Below are 21,985 nucleotides of genomic sequence, written 5' to 3' on the forward strand. Positions count from 1 at the left end.
GGTTACGAACAGCCAATTACATTTCCTTGTGAACGAAAAAAATAAAAGGCAAAAAAAAGAACGGCAACGTGAATCATATAAATCAAGAACATGGAAGCGATGCGGTTGTGTTTTTTCCCTCGATCGTCTCGTCTTTTGACATTCAAAATATTTTGAATTTCCATCGATTCAGTAGTAGTAAGCTGCTTAGATAGAATAAGTACGCAACAAAGGGAACCGCACGACAACACGAAAATCACATTGCTTTCAGACTTGTTCACAGGAAGATTTTCCATAGAGAGAATGGAATTTCGGCCAAATATTTGGAATATCAACGAAACAAACACACATGCTTTTTTCAAGAGAACAAATAAACACGTGGTAACTTTACTTCATACACATTCGACCTTCTCTCTCCTTCACTTTTACTGTTCCTTTCGTATTTAACGTCGAGCTTCACATTCATCGGACTGATAAATACTTTAAGTATCTACTTAATGATTTTCAATATGCACTCGGATATGAAAATCCTAAAATGTTGCATATCTCTTCAAAAATCTGCACACACATATTGTTTGTCTTGTTTCGATAAATGTTTTGGTAATGAAATGGGTATTTTATTATCGAAATGAAAACGATGCAGAATTTCGATGTTTTCAAACGGGAAGTACTTCCGACGAAATGAAATATACTACAATATATACGATATAAATGATATGTGTCTCTCATCTCGAGAACTTTTGTGATTGCCGTTGGGACAACAATCATACATATACAAAATCAAAATCACATAAAATCCTGACTCTGGTGAATTGCACCATTTACAATATTTGTCTACGTGGCATTTTCCCATCAAGCATTGAGAACATCAGCCCGACAGCGAAATCATCGTCCGGCACAGTATTTATCTGTTCGCTTGTATGTGTGTGTAACTTGTGCACTGTAATACTAGTCAAAGATAAACAAAATGCATGAAATAAACGAAATGCAAATGTATCAAAAAGTAAATATGGTCTGGCTTTCTTTAAGTCAAGTATGTATAAAATGAATGTAAAAAATCATCGGGACATTTGCGGTGACAAAAATTCAACATTTACAAGAAGAAGAGAGAACAAAAGTATTTATAAGCAAGGAAGAAAATGAAAAATAGCGTAAGAGAGAAATAAAGAGACACAGAGAAATGGAATGAAGAAAGACAAAAACCGAAAAAGAAGGGACACATAGCAACCGTATTTATGTGGTTAAATGTGTTCCATATTCTCGTTGTGTGTTTGATGGTTCGCGTTGCGGGCAATAAATTTATGCTACCAAAATTTTTCCAACTGTGGAAACGCAGCGATGCTTTTCATGTTTATATGTGTATTTTTTTTTTCTCTATACACTGTCCCAATTTGAAAACCGGTGATAAATTAAGCTTTAGTGAGTATACATAAGAGTCACGTATTCATTGTTGTTGTTGTCGTTGTCGTCTTCTTCTGCTCCTTTTTTTTTATTCTTTTGGTTTATGCTCGTTTGCTGGCTCGCGCTATGCGAACAATGCAGATGGTTGCAAATGCACGCTGCTAAATATGTGCTTCAATTCGCATTTGCATTCCGACAATAGGCAAAAGAAAAATTGAGTTGAACTACAATTGAATGGGCCATTTTTTAGCGATTTACACAATTTTCAACCTTCAAACTGTGCCAACTGAAAAATGGATTGCCTGCGGAGAGAGAGAGAAAAGAGAAAAAAAATCGAGGTTTTGTGATTTGTTTTTTTCCTGCCTTAAATATAAAACACTTATGTGATTTTCATTCGTTGTAGTATATCAGTGCCATTTTTCTGGATTTGATGTTCGCAGCTATCGATGTGATACAACGATTCGGCACAAATCGTGCTCGAATACTTTTCAATATATATGTGTGTTAGGGTATATATTAAGATCCCTAGTTGCACGCCACTCTCTCTGCAAAGTTTTTAATTTCGATTTTCCACGAATATTAGAAAATATTGCGACAACTTCGCATATTGAACGCATCCGAGCCAGCCACCAAAATCCAAAAAGCTAAATTGATTGCACGAACAATGCAGGACAAAACGAGAAAACTCAGCTGTGAAACATAATCCGAATGTACAATGTACAATTGTACATCTTTTACAAAACAGATACTGAACAAATACAGATATATATGTATACAGTGTGAGAAAGGGAGAGAGAGATAAATCGAAGAATAGTTTTTATAGTGCATTTCTTCTCGTTTTGGTGCATCCGAATTTATTTATTGTATGTAATGAAGTTCTATAGCTTTTATTTGGGCAACGGATTCCAATTGCATTGTCATTTTCGATAAGCTTCTTATTTCCACTTTGTGTCTTCTGTCTTTCGTGTGTATGCGTTTGCCTAGCGTGTGCCGTCTTCCGCCACATCGATTTGGTGGTGTCGAAAAGGCACAACGCAATAAACTACTCCAAAAATTCTTGCTGTGTAATCAGATTTGCACTTTCCCAGTCGGCCCATCCGATTTATTATGGGGTCTGTCTTAACATCAAGTATTTCATTTTCTGCGCGGTTACGAGAACATTGCCATGCTACAAACACCCACCCAAGACAAATGAAGGGATGCTTATAATTTGAACTTAACAACTATTGTTTGGAAACAACCCAAATAACTGACACGACAGCCCAAAAAATAACAACAAAATCGCGAAGTAAATGCATTTTACCATGTTTTTCGTTCTAACGACTATTACGCGAATGATTGTGTATGCGAGTTGCAAGCTGTTGTGCATTGCTGACTTTCAGCTCTTGATGGTGTTTTTTTAGTTATTCTTCTTCTTTCTTTTTTTTTGCTACTTTCTGTTGTTTCAGCGAATGAAATACTTCACAACTTTATAACTGTGTTTATGCATCACCATTTACGACAAGCTAAAGAGAAAAAAATACACAACAAATTGCTAGTGTCACATTTCAAATTCTCTGCTAGCACAATATAATAAGCAGTGTGCCATTGTTCTTGGCTGTCGTCGAAATTATGTCGCGCTTGCTTGTTCACTACTCAGCACGGACAGGGAATAGAATTATGAAAATGCGTTGACATTTGGATGCTTTATTTCACATTTAACTATAGCATAAAGTGCCTCATTTTATAATATACACACTTTTAAAACTTTCCATGACTTAAAAAAAAACTTGCCATTTTCAAAGGACAAATAGAACATTTTCGACAAAGAAAAGTTACACTCAAAAACTTACGAAGTCTTAGCAGACTCCTTAAAACATATCAAATTGGACGGAATGCTAAATAAACAGTTTATTAATCTACTTTTTTCTCTCAACTTCCATCTAATTGTCTCTTTTCTTTCTTATTTCTTCACAGATTTTTCCGCCGTTGTCTAGAATTAAAATACGTTTTTAGTAAGTGTTTATTATATTCTTAGATGTTCTGTATATTTATGTCCATTTCCATAAAATGAACTATGTCAATTCTGAATAACTCTGTTTTCAACATCGTATTTTTTTAAGAATTGACATTACCTAGGACATTCTACACATAACATTTCTATTTTAAGTATACGTTACTTTTATTCATTTAAGTGAAATAATACGGTTACGTTTTAAACGTTCAACATTCAATTTCCAAAGCGCTATTGCATCAAATTTCCCGAATGACATTTAAAGAGAAATTATAAAACGATTCTAACCTATAATTTGAACACATGCTAATCATCACTGTAGGTAATTTTTTATCACTTAAAAGGTCATGGAGAATCATTCAATAACTTCGAATGTGGATAAAAGTTGGACAATAAAAATGCAGAAAATTTTAAAATTTGTAAATTATACTGTGAAGTTAACGGGGTGGGTAAAAGGAAAATCGTCAGAAAAATAAGTTGAAAAATATTAATAGTACAAGTGAAAACTAAGTTACTGGAACGGAAGCGAAACGTAATTCAATTTCGATTCTTGCGTGTGTGAATCTAACTTTTTTCTTTGCTGAATAGAGATAATAAACTTTCACATGTTTATACTGAAAATAAGAAATTCGTAATACTTTTTCGTTTGGAAGCATGTTCCATTTTATTAAATTTGTCACCGAAAAATGGGGTGAGGATTACTTCTATCGACGTTAGTAAGCTGCTCTGACCAGGTCAAAATTACGAACCTTTGAAACATCATATACACAATTTTCTTTTTGTCCAAATTACAAGGAAATCATTAACAGACACTGCCAAATATATAGTATATGTATAGAAAAAAATGTGTATATACTTATGTTTCAAAGGCAAAAATGAACGTGAACATACCGGAACGACCCGAAATTTATTGTATTGTCAATACAATGTCATAAAAACATCAGCAATATTTTACGTTTATTACTCGAAAATGTCGTCTATAGTAAAGTGGTATTTGGTTGTTGTTGTTGTGCGTTTGCTGTTTTCGTTCTTTTTTCATGTCGATAGCTTTCATCAGCCATAATATGAATGACATGGTGACACATTCTCAGCACCGTTCGTATTTGTTGGCAGCGCATAAGCCAGCTGTATTACACATAGATATTCTTAATGGTGTACGCATTATCTAATGAAACATTTTTCACTCACGCACATATTTTACGGTTCTTTGTTTGATGGGCTTTCTTAGTTTGCACTAAATTTTGTATTAAACAAATTTGTTTAGTAAAGGCTTTTTTTGCTTCCCTTTTGATCTTTGCACATTCTATTAAAGGCAAAAAAATAATAATGTGAAGAAAGAAGGGCGCTTTTGTTATGCTTGCTCAGCGCCACGCTATTACACGTTGGATTCTTGATGATAAAAAAAGGAAAAACAATGAACAACATAAATGCAAACATTTTTATATTTATACAATGGAATTGATAAATATAATAACGAAATATTCTTAAAATATTTGTACAATATTTATTGTGTACTAATATTACGATTTTCCGTTGCTCTCAAAATTTAGCTTGCAAGTATTTGTGTGGCATTCTTATTTCAGCAAAAATTCCAAAGAGATTGAACGTTTTTCTCCTCTTAGATTTTTCTCTCTACGGTTTCAAAATGAATTTTTCATTGGATGGATGGGTATCGGCCACGGTTTGTCATTATTATTTTCATTGTATGTAACGTGTGTGTGTGTGCCTTTGTGTGTGAGTATTATGGTCTGTTGTGGCGCATGACACTGTGCCGATGCGACACATTTGTTTTTGTTTTTCATTTTATTTGCTGCCATTTGTTATTATTGTCGTTGAACGCGCGACCGACATTTTCATTTTTTTTCGCTCGTGTGTGTGTTGTCTCGATCGTTTTGTTGTTTGTTACCATTGTCAGAAAGAAAAATGTCAATACGAGAAATACAAACAATGAAAAATGATACAAACGAACTGCATACAAAGATAGAAAATAAAGAGCGCGCTCTGAATTCATGGTGACCACTCGTTCTCTATACGGATCGCTGTCTCTACTCAATTTCTCTTCATTTTGGTTTCTGTGTATTCTTTATTTAGCTGATTCTATATATTGACGTGTCCAATTCAAGTTTTGTTTCGAAATCACACACATATCAAGCAAAACCATTTTTCTTTCAACGAAATCAGTGCTGGGCGATCTATATCGTGTTCATGGGCTTTTCCGTTCTATTGAAGCACCCATACCCCATGCGCTATAAAAGAATTGTATAAATTCGTTTATGTATTTGCTTTTTTGATTGTATTTATTGATTTAACTGCATTGCAATGGCATTCACGTTTCACAATGCCTTTGCAGCTATAAATCTCGATCAAGTTGTCGACAACATCAAAAAGAGATTACATTATTCTCAAGTAAATCTTTTAAGACAATAAACCATTATCACGAATGTGATATAGTGCAATCGATTCAAGTGATTCAGCTTGTTGAAAATTGAACGGAAGTCTCTCTCTCTCTCTCTCTCTGTACTTACTACCTTTTTGTTTTGACTTTGCCATTCAATGAAAACACTGGAGCTTAGCTTAATAATTTAGATCAATAGAGAATTTCTGCTTGATTTTGTGACAATATTTTCATTCGATTTAAATAAATTAGACGAACGCTTTTGATTGCCAGTGTGTGAGTGAGTGTGTGTGTGTACGAACGCAAAGCGAACTGGATAAGAATTGATTGCAGCGTTAACGTTTGCACATTGGCCGTCGTCGTCTATTGAAAGCCGACAACATTTATTACGTGAGAATAGAGGGGGTTGCAAAGTGCACATAAGACGACATAAGCGATGAAAATAAAGAGCGCGACAATGGAATTGGGTAATAAATGACAAGGATTTAAATCGAGTCGACAGTCATGGTTTGACGAAATACGCCAAATAAATAGGTAATTTGTTTGGTTTATTTGGTAACACAATAGAAAAAGAAAATAAACAACAAGAAGAAAAAAAAAACGCACTTGATTACCAAGTGTATGACAAGAATAATTCTAGCATTTAGTTTTTATTGTCGCAATGACCTATATCATTGAACGTACTTTCCCTCAACTCCCACCTCCTTTTTCTTTCCTCAGTATTCTATGGTGTGTGTATAATTCATTATTATACCAAAGTTTATTGCTCAAATTAGTTTGATTAAGTCGCTGTCATTTATTGCCTTCGACTCCATACACTGCGTCATTTTATTTTATCCATATGTACATAACAGGGTTCGCAAATCCGACCGAGGTCCGACCGCCGACCGACCGCCGATCCGATCCGAACCGAAAATACTCGGAGTTCGGTCGGCGTCGGAACGAGTTTTCCATCGGATTTTTTTTCGGAATTCGGTTTTCGGATATTGATCGGATGCTCACAAAATTAAAACCAATATTTTTTTTAAATTGAATTAATTTTTCTTTTGTACCCATTTTTATTAATCGTCAATTTATCTCATTCATTCGTTTTTAAAAATTTAGATCATTTTAAATTTCTATTCAAAAATAACAATTGTTCGATGTGCGCTGTATTCAATCGATTTCTTCTTCTTGTCAAAATCATTTCATTAAATATTTCCGAACTCCGAGCACCGACCACGACCGACCACCGATCCGATCCGATCCGAGATATTCGGAGATCGGTCGGCCTCGGATTGAATATCCTCGGCGTCGGATCGGCGTCGGAATCGAAAAATGGCCGCCGTTGAGAACGCTGGTACATAATTTAATCCTTTTCAATATGTTATACGACTTTTTTTCATCTAAACTTTTTTGTCTCTGCTTCAAAAAATGGGTTGGTAAAATGTTTAGACGACGTTTCAATGCATATAGTTTTGACTCAAACTTTTGACCTATAGGCCAATTTGAGTTAAAATTATAACACGTCACGTGTGTATTTATTATTTAAATACAATTATTTCCGCCTTTTCCCTTCCAAACGAGAAAAAAACGAAAAAGAAAGGGAAAGAGAGCGAGATGAATTAATCAGGGCGTAATTATTTTGTCACATATCACATGCATATGATCTCGGAGCCGATGAATTAAATATTAGTATCACATGCAAAAAATACTTAAATATGAATTTGGGTCGGAGATACTAATGGTTTTAAGATTTTTCATTTGTCGTTTCTGCATCATTCCTTTTCTTCCGTTTGTTTATTCGCCTTCTTTTTTTCCCATCTTCCATGGAATCTTGAAAACGGTCGTGTACCCAGCTATTTAGGCATTAAGCCATTCTGTAAAAGCATGACATCTATTCACATTTTGAGAAATTGTGTTGCAAAATATAAAGTTTCACAGTGTTGAATGATTAATCATTCTAACCGATTACAAACAATCAAAAAAAGCGAAAGCCGAGCACAGCACACATTCCATTTTGTGTGCCTCATGCGACTTATTTATGTTTTGCAATAGGAATTTTTCTTGGCACGCGTGTGTACGTCCGCCATCACGCGCTTTTATATACCTAACAACAAACAGCGTTTAACAAAGCGTAAAACTTTCGATATGAAATGTCTGTGGATATGATGAATGCATCCGATCTTTATTTAAAACGTTTTGGCTTTTGTGGGCTGGATGGGTATATGTGTGCGCTTCGGGGGTTGGTATAATATGCATATGACAAATTATACACAATGACATATCTGATTACGTGAAAAGACAGAATCACACTCAATGCATAAAGTTGCAAAGGATAAAATTCGAAAAAGCCATTTTATTGGACAACAATAGTCGGCTGTTGTACGGTTTGGGTCTCTCTCATTTGCATTTAAAAAAAAAGGGCGGTGGGATAGCAATATTATAATGGTAATATTTAAATTATCATTATTCATTCAAAAAATCAGGCACCATTAATTTCAACTTTAGTTTCACTTTTGACGTAATCTCGATTAAAAAATACTTTTCTTTTTCGTTTCTCTTGCATTCTCTTTTCCTTATTATGAATGTGCATTGAATACATTCCATGCACGCTGAGCGTCCGCAAAAAAAATGACAACGAAAAAACGAAGAAGAAACAACGAACTAATTCGATAATGTCATTATTTTATATTTTTTGTGTATCTTTGGCTTATCTATTAAGAACTTTGGAGTGGTTAGCATTGTCGAAGCAGCAGAAGAAGCAGAGTGAAAATTCAAAAAAGAGAAATGGACATGGAGGGACAAAGAGACGGCCACATTATATGATTTCAGTTGTGTATGTGTTTAATTCCGAATTAAAATATATAAACGGAAGCTGTTCATGTCGCGTGCTTAATGGTGCTCGTGACGAAAAAGAAAGAGTTTGAGTTGAATGTTTCAATTTTGGAAACACACAAAAGCCAAAACGTACAGCAACAGTTGTGTATGCTCGCTCACATATACACTAATTCTCAGTTGTGCATTGTGCACGAACACCACTTTTCCATACAATTAAACGAATTAAATATGTGCGAAATGTACAGTTTGTCTTTTCACTCGCACAGACACAGATGATGACGATGAGAAATAGAGACTTGTTTATTTATGCTGACAAAAGAAGTAATAAACTCTATAAGTTTGCCTTTGCTCGTGTGTTAAATGTCTCATTCTCCATATCCCTTGCTCTCTTCCTCTGCATTTGTTGTATAAGCAACATTCTCAATTTTATATTGTCTTGAATGTTTTTGGGTAATTGTTGTCGTCATCATCCTTGCCACGAACGTTGCCGCCACTTCCATAGTCGCAGGCTTTCTACTTTATACTCCCAATGTGTCCGGATATTCTCTCAAATGGCGTAAATTGCAGGAGCTTTAAAAGCGTCAATGCTTGAAAAATGTATATTATGTATAAATCGGTCTTCATTCAATGCGATTTGCCTTCGAATTTGCCGCATGCACGTTTGTTGGCTAAATACATGCAGACATCGTGTCAAAAACACAACATACATTATTTGCTTGCCATTATTCTATTATTACCTAATCTAGTGATGACAATGGCGTACATTTTCATTGCGCTCTTTCCATTTTCATCAACCCGAACAACGTTGAATCTATATGTGCATGACACAATGTGTGTTTTGATAATCTTGCAAACATTTAGTAAAGTCGTCGCATCATACATTATTGAATAGTGCATTCAGACCCGGCGTACATGAATGAATTAAAATTAGCAACGGATATGTTGTCACATGAAATTTTTATGAAGGAACAACCGTGTGTGTTTTTCGTTTCGAGTTCGGTTTAATATATGTGCAAATGTCTCACATGCCCGAAATGGTGTGTACGAAATGTGCTTTCATATCATCATTTCGATATGTCATCAGCATCGCCCGAAGTTGTTTACCCAAAATCGACGACAATGACGACGAAGACAGTGGACTCCATTGAGTGAAGTGCGTCACCGTTTGGATCAGTTGTGTAACGAGCATCAATCCAGATTATCTGTGTTGAATGACAACAACAACAGAAGCACCCACAAACATTTTCTATAAAAAAGAATATATTTTTCAGGTTATTTTCCGGGTTTTCCCATCATTCATAGCTTATAATCCACCGAGAAGAAGTTATTTTTGGCAACAATGTTATGAAATAAGTTGGTTTCTTTGTTGTTGTTTTCGTCGTTGCTATTGGTAAATATGGAAAAAATGTCATACATATATCATATTTTTGTCATCCGAAATCTTTATCGCTCCCTCGGAGAAGTTGAACGAAAAAAAAATGTTCAGTTCCGAATATAAGGAAGAAGGCAAACAATATATATTTTCTATTGAATACTTCGACATGCATGTTGCCTGAAAGGTTAAGTTTATTTAATACAAAGAATGGTTGAAGTACAAAATTTCAATCTCTCTACATTTTCATTCGATGGCCAAATGGTATAGCTGTTAATTAAATTCAAACACTATACAAAGTGTGGACAAAGCATTTGTTTTTGATAAGCTGATGTAATACACACAATGTCTTGATCAAATATGGTCATGTATGTATGAGAAGTTTAAATGCTGTGCACACACACATGTTTCTGGAATCTAAGATCAACGTGTAATTAAAAATTTCATTTAATTGACTTGATTCAATTGTATTGACTTGATTCAATCGGAATTCCTTTTTAACGTATCACCTTATCCGATCGTATAATTGTTCAATATTTCGAATTTTATTCAACAAACAACATTAGAAAAACGCCGCTAGCAGAGAGTGCAAATCCTTTAAGGTCACGCAACCAAATAAAAAAATACTATCCTGACGCTTTAAAAATTGAACAGAAGCGTGATATGTGGAAATATCCTCAATCGATGTTTTCTCATTTTCAATAATTATACACACGCTTTAAAATTCATCACAACCAATTAAAACGAAAACATTCAATCAACATACAGAGTACAGTACAATAATTAAACATTTGTGACACAAACATATTTTGTCGCGTTCTTCATTCCTTTTACTCCCGCCTTCATTATACATTTATCTATGGGCTTCAACAATATTTTCCGAAAGATTTCACCATTCACATCGATCTGTAGTCACATCAATTTTTCAATTTTTAATAAATACGCTGTTTGTGTCCGGCATTCCGCGTGTTATTTGAGAATTAAAATAGGCACACACGAACGTTCACACAATTTATTTCATATATGAATTGGGCTGTTGCCCATTTTTTCGCGTCTATTTTTCCAATTTATATTTTTTTTTGTTTCATTTACATTCATTTGTAACGGGCCGTGGAATCGAAAATTTCCATATTTTCCATTAAAAATCCTGATGGAGTAAATACACGCATATGTTCAATTCCATCACCCAAGATTTATATTTTAAATGAGCGAGAAAAAAAACACAACATTTTCATGATATGTTTGTTTACTGTTGGCTCGGTGCAATGCACTTTTTCTAGAGCTTTTTCCGCCTTTGTCGATCAATGTCGATACAATAAATCAAGGGAAACATGTTAACAATACTATCACGTACAGCAATATATGTACCAACACTTTGCACTCCTCAATCAATGAAAATACTGATACATTCGGTAATCTGTTCAGTTTTTTCTATTCAGAAATTCTTATTAGTGATATCAATTAAGAAGAATTTATCTACACTAAATGGTCGGACGTCAAAAAGCTTTAATTTGTGTCTCTGGTTCAAGGTGAATTCAACTTTAATTTCATTTAGTGAGAAATATCTATTTCATCCAGCTTTATTAAAAGTTATGTCAAAAATGACAGAGTAAACTTGTGTGGTAAAAAAGATTCCAAGAAAAAAGAACAGATATAAGTATAAGAAAATTCCAAACTATTAAATCTATATGTGCATTTTGTTGCAGAAATGACATCACAGTCGGTTTACACCAAAAAGTTTTACAAGAAATTTGAATTACAACAACAAAAAATGCAAGATTTATACGAGACTATATTGTGATAAGAAGTTGTGAAAAATGAGACAGTGACAATGACAAAGATGCGAAGTTCACGTATTACACTAACCAACCAAATAAAATTCCATTTTATGATCATTTGTAAAATGGGCATTAAAAAGATGCATCCGTTTTCTCTGGGGAAAAGGAGAAATTAAGAATAAGAAAAAACTCTGCATTTTGCACTGGTGTTCATATGTAAAAGAAATAAAATATTCTACAAATTCCTTTTTTATTTAAGAAGAAAAAAAAATACCTGATTTACTACCAAAATATCATTTAACTTTGAGACAGTTCTATGTTGATGTGTAGTGCTGTATCAAAGTCACCGAGTAAGATTGTCGCAAAAATCACGCTTCCTATCTTCCCCAAGAACCACCTTGAACATTCTTTTGTGACATAAAGTATATACACTGTGACATTCTATATTTGTAGACACACGAAAAAAGTTTATTTTTTAAAAAAAATCTCAAAAGATGGCGCGCTCGACAACGTTCAAAAACGTTCAAGTGTCAAACATCACTTATGTCATGTGTGGCATTGTTCAACGCGCCATAAGTCAAATTCTACAATGGTTACTATATTTATCATTTGTAGAATTACTATGAATTTTCGTAGTAAATTTACAAATATATTTGAAGTCTACGTGTTTGTAAAATTACTACGGAGATTCATAGTAAATTTACAAAAACGTCCAATTTTCATAATTTGTAAAATTATTATGAAATTTTGTAGTAAATTTACAAATGATGTAAATTGGACGATTTTGTAAATTTACTATGAATTTTTGAGGTAATTTTACAAATATATTCAATATAGGTTTTTGTAAATTTACTATGAAATTTTATAGTAATATTACAAATTTTGTAAAATTAGTATAGTATTTCATAGTAAATTTACAAAGACTTCATATTTTCATATTTTGTAGAATTACTATAAAATGTCATATTACATTTACAAATTTTGTAAAATTACTATGAATATTCATAGTAAATTTACAAAAACGTCCAATTTTCATAATTTGTAAAATTATTATGAAATTTTGTAGTAAATTTACAAATGATTTTGTAAAATTAGTATAGTATTTCATAGTAAATTTGCAAAAACGTCTCTTTTCATAATTTGTAGAATTACTATAAAACTTCATAGTATATTTACAAATTTTGTAAAATTACAATGAAATTTTGTAGTAGATTTACAAATGATGAAAATTGGATGGTTTTGTAAATTCACTACAAAATTTCATAGTAAATTTACAAAAACGTCCTATCTTCATAATTTGTAAATTTACTATGAAATTTTGTAGTAAATTTACAAATGATGAAAATTGGATGGTTTTGTAAATTTACTATGAATATTCATAGTAATTTTACAAAATTTGTAAATGTACTATGACATTTTATAGTAATTCTACAAAATATGAAAATATGACGTTTTTGTAAATTTACTATGAAATACTATACTAATTTTACAAAATTTGTAATATTACTATAAAATTTCATAGTAAATTTACAAAAACCTATATTGAATATATTTGTAAAATTACCTCAAAATTTCATAGTGAATTTACAAAATCGTCCAATTTACATCATTTGTAAATTTACTACAAAATTTCATAGTAATTTTACAAATTATGAAAATTGGAAGTTTTTGTAAATCTACTATGAATCTCCGTATAACAATAGCATAGAAAATTCATTTTGTCTGATTTCGCGGGATCTTTTTTTTAATTCACCCACAGTTAGTTGTTCCATTGGACCAATTTTTCCTACAACCTTTAATGATAGAACGCAGTACACATAGTTTTTCAACTTGTTTGTGTGTAAACAAACAAATGTCAACTGTTAATATCATGTGTCAGATAAGCGTTCAATTTACAAACCGTCCAAAAAAAACCAACGTTCACAGAAAATTGATAGTTTTTCATTGCAATATAAATTTAATAAATCAAAATAAAATTATTGCCCCTAAATTTTCTAAAAACAATTTATTTATTTTTAAACCATTTTTTCATCGTAAATTTTGCAATTATTAATGTAAAAATATAATTATTTATTAAATGAAGTCATCAAGTTTGACATCACAAAAAAGTTTATAAACATACGTATTGCGCCATCTATCGAAATATGAGATATTGTAAATTTCGATAGTGAAAGTCGCTATACATGAAGTCGAAAAATAACATTATTTGTTTTTTTTTTATGTTTTTTTCTGTTATTTTATTGTTATTATTATGATTTGGAATTATGCTACCAAAAAATTGTGAAAAAGTTGTATTTAAACTGATATATTCATCATTTGTAAATTTACCCTGACTTTTCGTAGTATTTTTACAAAATGATATTGTGACTTTTATTTTGACACATTTTGTAAATTTACTACGAAAATTCAGTGTAAATTTACAAATGACTTACAACACAGTGTTCGTCGGAACATAGCGCCATCTATTGAAATAATCTTAATCTACTTAGACGAACTTTTTTGTGTGTCTATAAATATAGAATGTCACACTGTATTTATACGGCAGATATACAACAAATTCAAACGACATCAATGACATCGAATCCTAAAAAAAACACTTTTCACTCTTTAAGCACTTGAAAGTTCAGACCGGAAATGAAATCACGCTATGGATATAATTGTGTATTTGTAGGCTACAAATTGTAGCGCATATTTCATTAAAGAGGTTTATCATTCTCTTTCGTTTCTTTGAGCAAAAGAAAGTTTTTGTTGTTGTTGTGATTTTCTTTCTTGTCAACAGTAGTTTTTAAGGTGACATAAAAACCGGATTCATTAAAGTACACATGAAATGGTATAGTTTGGTTGTTTTTCGAAAACGCTATAGGTGCAGTAACAAAAAAAAGAACAAGAGTTACATATACACCAATGCTGTATAAAGTTTCGAGTTTTCTTTAAAGTCAGAAAATGCTTTGACACCGAATAAATTTGCAAAGGAAACAAAACTAACATGAATTATATGCATGGAATGGATGTCACCGAAAATAGCCATACAATTCACTCAAAGAGATAAATTGGTAATGTCAAACAGGCAGGTGGAAAGCACCTTTCACATCAAACAATGTGACTTTCAAGTTTCAACATATTCACCCCATTAATTTTGTTTACAAGTCGAAAGCATATCACTTTGTTGAGCATTGGGAAAGGATTTCTGGTTTACGAAAATCAAATTAATATCATCTTCACGTATATGAATCAATATAAGCACCCTTGTATGACAGTGTACAAAAACATCGACAACTAAGATGGCGTCACCGAACAAGATGATGAACCAAATTCGAGTTAATTTCATTTTGGTTGTCGAAAAATATTAATCAAATATGCTCTTAGAATCGCACATAAAAAACCACAACATCGAAATCTGTCTTCATTTATTTCACTGTATGACACACGCACACACACACACACACACCCACATACACGGGCGCCAACAAGCGGCAGAGTTACCCGAGTATGCGACATTCAAATATAACTGTGTCAACTAATTGTAAATCATCTGAAGCGAAAATTTAAACAATTCTGTAAAATCAATGGAAAAGTTTGTACAAACATTATGAGCAAGAGCATGTTTCGTTCTGGTGTGAAACCCATACACACATTCACCGAATCCAATTTTGACACGACGACACATACATGGAATATAGCACCATTTCAACATTTTGTATCTCTCTGCTGTGGTTGTTTTATTCTCGGTTTCTCTGTTGCTTCGTTTCGCAATTTTGCATAGCTTCGATGCCTGTGGCATTATGTGGCATGAATTTACAAAGTTTTTCACCTGATAAAATTATTTAAAATATGTTACCAGTGAGCATGCATTACAAGCATTTCAAAAATAATCAAGATACTTGGGTACCTCGGAAATTTTTTTGCCATTGTATGATTTAATCAAGTAAATGTTTGCATTTTGTGTGACACAAAAAATACAGTCATGAAAGAAAGACAACGCGAGCAAAGCGAGGCAAAAGAGATTGCTAGCAAATCGCTAAAAGAAAAATTTATGATGTACAATATTTGTTGGTCGATACGTATATATATATATATATTTCGATGACGATAAATGCGCACAACACATTTTCACACAGAAACACAGTCAAGCATTGCGAAGAAGTTGCGTTAAATGAGCAACAAGAAAATTCAAAGATTCATTTTGTGCTTACCTTTTGGCTCGTGCAACAACTCTAACAACAATAACACAATATTAAGAGTAAAATTTAATGCAATGCAACCTTTGTGACAGCGTACGCGCTCTGAGTCGCGTTCATATTTCGACTTTTCTCTTTGAATAATTAAAAGATAAAAGTTGTTCTTGTCTTCTTCTTCTTTTTTTTATTTTTTTATTCTGTTGTCTTTCGAGGGCCGTAAAATATAGATGCGAATGTATGACAGTGTGATTTACATCTTGAAATAAGACATTTTTATCATCATTTTATTAGTCTCATATTTTGCGAGAGATGGAGAGAACAAGGACAAAGAATGTAAAAAGAACAAAACAGATTATATGCTCCAGAGAATAATAAGAAGAAGATGTTCTCGTCGTAAAAACGATGATTTTATTTTCACATTTCCGGTCCGTGGTTTTTCCGTTGATTTTGACAACAAAGCTATGGAAAAAGGGCGACCCACTCATAAAAATATCCAATAAATATTGCATATAATGGAACCTAGAATGGAACACACACCTGAAACCGAGATTCCAATTGTTTTATTATTTCTGCCGTTTGTTTTGAATTCGTTTTCTGATGATCAATTTCCAATGTGAGTTTTATTTGTATTTGCCTTCGATATACTTTCATAGAATAAAATCGACCGAATGCGCTCAATTTTCAAAAGTATTATTCGGGAATTTGAAAGACCGTAGCAAATGGAAAACATGAAAGGATATACTACATTCGATCCCGTCTTGACAAATATCTATTTATGTTCTGTGTATTCCATAGGCACCTTTTTCTTATCATGCCTCGAGATTTTCGTGCTGCATATACTTTTGATACATGATATTTTCATGTTTTTTTTTGCTTTGTTTTGTTGGCTCTACAACTATTATTTCTTCTATTCGGTTGATTGTGTGACTGAATTGAAAGCAGGTATCCAATCGAACCGATTCCAAACAAATATAAATTAACTTGCAAAATATACGGAATGCTGCCACCGAACAAAACCGATTATGAAAGTGATCCCGAAACGGCTGCTATGTATATGTATAGAACGTTGTGATCTCAATGAATTGTATATGTTCGCCAGTTTATATTACAGTATCACGTTCCGTTTAACCTCAACAAATACACTTCACTTTTGTATCCGTCCGAATTGTAAATTTGAATGTGAGTGTGTGTGTGTGTGTGTGTGTATGATGAAGTGAGCGAACGATTGAAAGAAATGAGGTGAAGGCAGAGCAGAAGAAAAAGGTACCGCAACTAGATTGATAACCATTTCGGCATCAAAGTAAAGAATATCTTGTAACATTAAAAATACTCTTAGAGATTGCGAAAAGTTGGAATCTGCTACTTGCTACACTTAAGTCACCTCATCGATTCAACGTTGGCACCCATATAAAACCACATGAATTTGGCTCGAATGACACTGTGATTTCAATTTTTTTATACATTGAAATATAAGATGCTCGAATACGTCACACCACAATCCTATTTTATATATTTTCTGGCATAAAATTTCCAGTAAAAAATAAAATAAATTGAATGGCTCGAATTTATGAAATTATTATGATTTTGCTTCCATTTCATTTGCTACAATATAAAATATAATGCATACACAAATGTATTGAGCGAACGAGTAGATTCGTACTAAAATCATCGGGACAACGTAATTAAAAAACAAAGGGTTCTTGACATAAAAGCAGCAACGTGCTTTAAACGCACCAAAAATGAAATGGTTCACTGGCAGCCACAAGCCAAATGACAAGCTATGGAAATTAGATAAGGTTTTTGTTGAACGTAATTAATGTTTATCAGTTAAGGAATTAGAGATTAAATTTTGTGAAATATTTGAACACACACAGTGGTATGTCTAATCTCGTTGAATGTTTTTCCTTTCACTTCCAGTTAAATCCGTATAAAATGAGAGATTCATCCATTTTCCAGCGACTAATTCGCATCATTTGATTGTGATCGAATGAACGGAGAAGCGAATACATGTACAAAAGCCCAGCGTATTTGCAAACGGCGAAAAAATCACCATTTTTGGTACACATCGAAACGCACATTGTAAACATAAAACATCGATAAAATAAAAGAAAAAAAAAGGAGAAAAAGAAGAAGAAGCAGGACACACATTTTCTTGCTCGCATACACACCACTCGCTGTGTATCGAAAAGTACGTGCCATACGCAATATGGCATACATTGTGTGGAAAATGCTACACCAGCCACGTATGAATTGGGGAATCAGCAGGCGATTTATCGTGTATGTACATTGTTGGTATGTACCCGTGCTGCTGCTACTGCTGATTCAGTCAGTATCGATTGTCGATGGCCATCCGAAATTGGCAAACGAGGGTATAAACGATAAGCATGGACAACGCTTTTCCATGGAACCACAAAAATTTGCAATGCAGCCTCAAGACCAAACAGGTATGATTTTTCTTTAATATCCTACATGCATGGCAAAATTTGTGCGGTGCTATTTTTTTTTTTGGTTTTGTTTTGTATGCATTGATAAATTGTTTTTTATTGCTTTGCAGCCATTGTTGGATCTCGGGTCACCTTGCCGTGCCGTGTTATTAACAAACAAGGAACACTTCAGTGGACAAAGGACGACTTTGGGCTGGGGTGGCATCGTAATTTAAGCGGGTTTGAACGCTACACAATGATTGGCAGCGATGAAGAAGGCGATTTTTCATTAGGTACAGTGTTTTAATTGCACACACATTGTTTTTTTTATTCTTATGAATTTGCAATGATGGTAACGAATTGCGTTTCTATATGCACGTTTTTCTATCAACTCACAGATATTTACCCGGTAATGTTGGACGATGATGCAAAGTATCAGTGCCAAGTGGGACCTGGTCCACAAGGTAACATACTCATTTTATACGTGTATTGAGAATTATTTCGTAAATAGTTAGATTTTTACTAATTTGAAACACACACTCATCATAGGTCAACCAGGCATTCGATCGAGATTTGCAGCACTTTCCATACTAGTGCCACCTGAACCACCGCGCATTTTGCAGGGTGATTTTCTTGTAACAACCGAGGATCGTGAAATCGAATTGGAATGCGTGTCGGTGGGGGGAAAGCCGGCGGCAGAGGTAATTTAGTTTGATGGACTCGTAATCGATTTCAAAAACACCAATTTCAATGACGACAACAAAAAAACTAAAATGCATATAGCAAGCACTATCCCACACACACACACACACACACAAAAACAACAAATATATGAAGTGATCGACATTTTAATGGGCAATAGAGTGAAAGAAAAAAGGATTGGGCACATTTGCTGTGTTCGCTCCAAATGGCAGAAAATCATTAAAACAATTCAACCATGAATCAACTACTCGCAATACGCGACACTTTTACCATTAATTTTTCCCGCGAAATCTAGTTTCCACCTCTCTTTCCGCAAAAAAAAACACACCTAGAGAGAGTGAGAGGGAGACGAAGTGTTCGATTCGTAAAATCCGCGTGCGATTATTGAATATTGCTTGGCAAACTTCATCACACGAAGCATTGCAATGCTGAATATGTACATTGTAAAATGTTCCATTAACAGTAAACGGGTTGGCGATGAAATCGGAAGTCAAACTAAAATACTAAAAAAGCAAAGAACAAAAATTTAAACTCATTCAATTCCATGTGCTAGATATGCAGTATGTATTGTATGTTACGTACAATTTATATCGAGTTGTAATACAATGTGCTTCAACCTGTGTATATTATTGGGACTGCATCACATAGAGTATAGTTTTAGATGGGAACAATATACTGCGATGAAAAAATACTTTCAAAAATTGCCTATTCACAATTTTTTTTTCTCTCGCCACATCGCGACAAAAAACGTAGAGACAAATGATTGAAGTAATGAGGACGATGACGAGAGAAAGGGGGGGAAAACGATTGTCAGACTCATATTTTATACACTTGTAATATGTGGCTGTATTGTGCTATACCGTGTGCCACATACAATCGATTGTCTCGTGTCACATTAACCATGTATAGTATATGAATATGCGAAAGAGTGTGAAAAACAAACGAGCTTTTCAACTCTAGCAAAAGAATGGACCATAAAATATCGAGAACGAGAAAAAATTGCGACACATTTTCTACTGACTTGCTATTTTGATTTTAGTTCCCTTTTTGTTGCTCTTCTCAAATGCATACAATACATATTCATATCGGGCTGGTTTTTTTTGTCTCGGTTGATTTTGGGTGTTCAATTTGTACATGATTTTCCGTTTCGATTTTTTTCGACATTTTTTTTACGAGCGCATATTTTTTTCTCTCCTTTTCTTGTTTCATTCGTTAATTCGATCAACGTGGTGGCGTTGGTGCGCACATAAAACAGATAACATGGATCGACGGTTTGGGAAACGTTTTAACAACCGGCATTGATTATATGAAGGAACCATTATCAGATTCAAGACGCGTTACAGCTAAATCAATTCTAAAGCTGACACCGAAAAAGGAACATCACAATACAACGTTCACATGCCAAGCACAAAACACCGCCGACAGAAGTTACCGAGCTGCTAAACTCAAACTCGAGGTAAGTTACTTACGTTTTTTTCGTCATATACCATTTTTTGCTTCTGAATAAATAGAGCGCATTGAAATAGGGCAACATTCACCAGGGTTTTCTTTTTTTTTCTTAAATTTGAACATAATAGAAATCGAAGTTATGAAAACGAAGACTATTGAATTAATATTCTGAATCCAATTTGGATTTTTTTTTTCAAATACAATTCACTAGATAAAGAAAGATGAAAAAATATTGATGAAAATTAAAAAATTGAATTTATCAAACTTTAGTTGGCATTGTTTTCATAGATGAAATTAGTTTTCTGCCCCGATGGCTATTTTTTTTTTTTTTCATTCTTCTGGAATTGGAAGTAAAGTTTAAGTGAAACACGATATAATTTCGATATAGATTGAAATGTAAAGCACTTCAAATTAAAATCATCCGAAAGGAAAACAAAGCAACACCCGAGTATACCGGCGCCGCTCTTTACAGAGCGTGTGCGCTCTTACTGACACTCTTCTGAATTTCTTTTTATTCATCTTCTTTACAATATAAGCAGCGACGAAGAAGAGCTATATCATACACAGCAACAAACACAGTGCTAGTGAGTCACTGACTAACTACAAATCTTGTAACCATTGCATTAGTTCTTGTATATATTTCGTATGTACTGTGTTCGTTGCTGTGTATGATACAGCTCTTCTTCGTTGCTGCTTATATTGTAAAGAAGATGAATAAAAAGATATTCAGAAGAACGTCAATAAGAGCTCACACGCTCTGTAAAGAGCGCCGCCGGTGTACTCGGGCAGTAAATGCTTTGACTCGAAATTTGATTGCTTTCGGCAAACATTTTTCGATAATCAATAATCAAATGCAAATTTTAAATATTCTGAAACATTCCGGTGAGAAATCTTTAAAGCAAACAGCATATTTTGTTATTTGTTTTATATGTAGCTTAGCATGGAATGGGCTTTGAAGTTTGCAACAACAAACCGCATTCCTAATTTGATTTGGCAATATAATTTGTATATGCGTTCATGTATGTGTGTTTTGTATTTGTTGGTAATTTTGTTTATTCGTTTGGCATACGTTGATGACAATGGTGTTTAAATAATAGCTTTGTCTATTCAAATAATTAATTTCAAATAATAACTTTAGATCGATTTGACATTTCATTTAGGTGGTATGCTTATGTCTAATGTGATTCTTAAGTAGTTTTGTTGTTTTTGTTTTGAATTCGCAGAAGTCGCATTGAAATTTTTCGGTGACGCCTTGCTGTTCATTTACAAGAGATCTTCGAATGTGCGAGTTTATGTGTCTTTTCAAGGCCCCATTGTGGCTGGTTGCATAATTACATTCAGAGCATTTGAATTTTGGTGGTTCTTTGCTGTGTACACTTTCGATGTGTCTCTTCATGTCACCTTTTCGGTATATGCTTTTGAGCATTCTCGGCTTTTATAGACGACTCCTGAGCAGGGACCGGTTCGCGCATATTTCTATGCCTGATAGCTATGC

The 21,985-nt window shown here is 33.6% G+C and overlaps 1 protein-coding gene across 4 annotated transcripts in view; it reads left to right on the forward strand.

Moving 5' to 3' along the window:
• The window catches only part of LOC116343838 (irregular chiasm C-roughest protein-like), a 117,857-nt gene that overhangs the window by 84,263 nt on the left and 11,609 nt on the right, over positions 1-21,985 (forward strand). For 3 of the 4 annotated variants that reach the window (XM_031772096.1, XM_031772099.1, XM_031772100.1), the window contains exons 3-8: positions 3,337-3,374; positions 17,834-18,360; positions 18,471-18,632; positions 18,738-18,803; positions 18,889-19,040; positions 20,297-20,497. In XM_031772096.1, coding sequence (XP_031627956.1) covers positions 18,123-18,360; positions 18,471-18,632; positions 18,738-18,803; positions 18,889-19,040; positions 20,297-20,497 — 819 coding nt within the window. In that variant the 5' untranslated portion in view covers positions 3,337-3,374; positions 17,834-18,122. The remainder of the gene's footprint in view (positions 1-3,336; positions 3,375-17,833; positions 18,361-18,470; positions 18,633-18,737; positions 18,804-18,888; positions 19,041-20,296; positions 20,498-21,985) is intronic. The other variant, XM_031772097.1, reaches the window with a different exon arrangement.

This window comes from Contarinia nasturtii, unplaced genomic scaffold (genome assembly GCF_009176525.2).
Source record: "Contarinia nasturtii isolate CC-2019 unplaced genomic scaffold, AAFC_CNas_1.1 Cnas_scaffold_1037, whole genome shotgun sequence".
Taxonomy (NCBI): Eukaryota; Metazoa; Arthropoda; class Insecta; order Diptera; family Cecidomyiidae; genus Contarinia; species Contarinia nasturtii.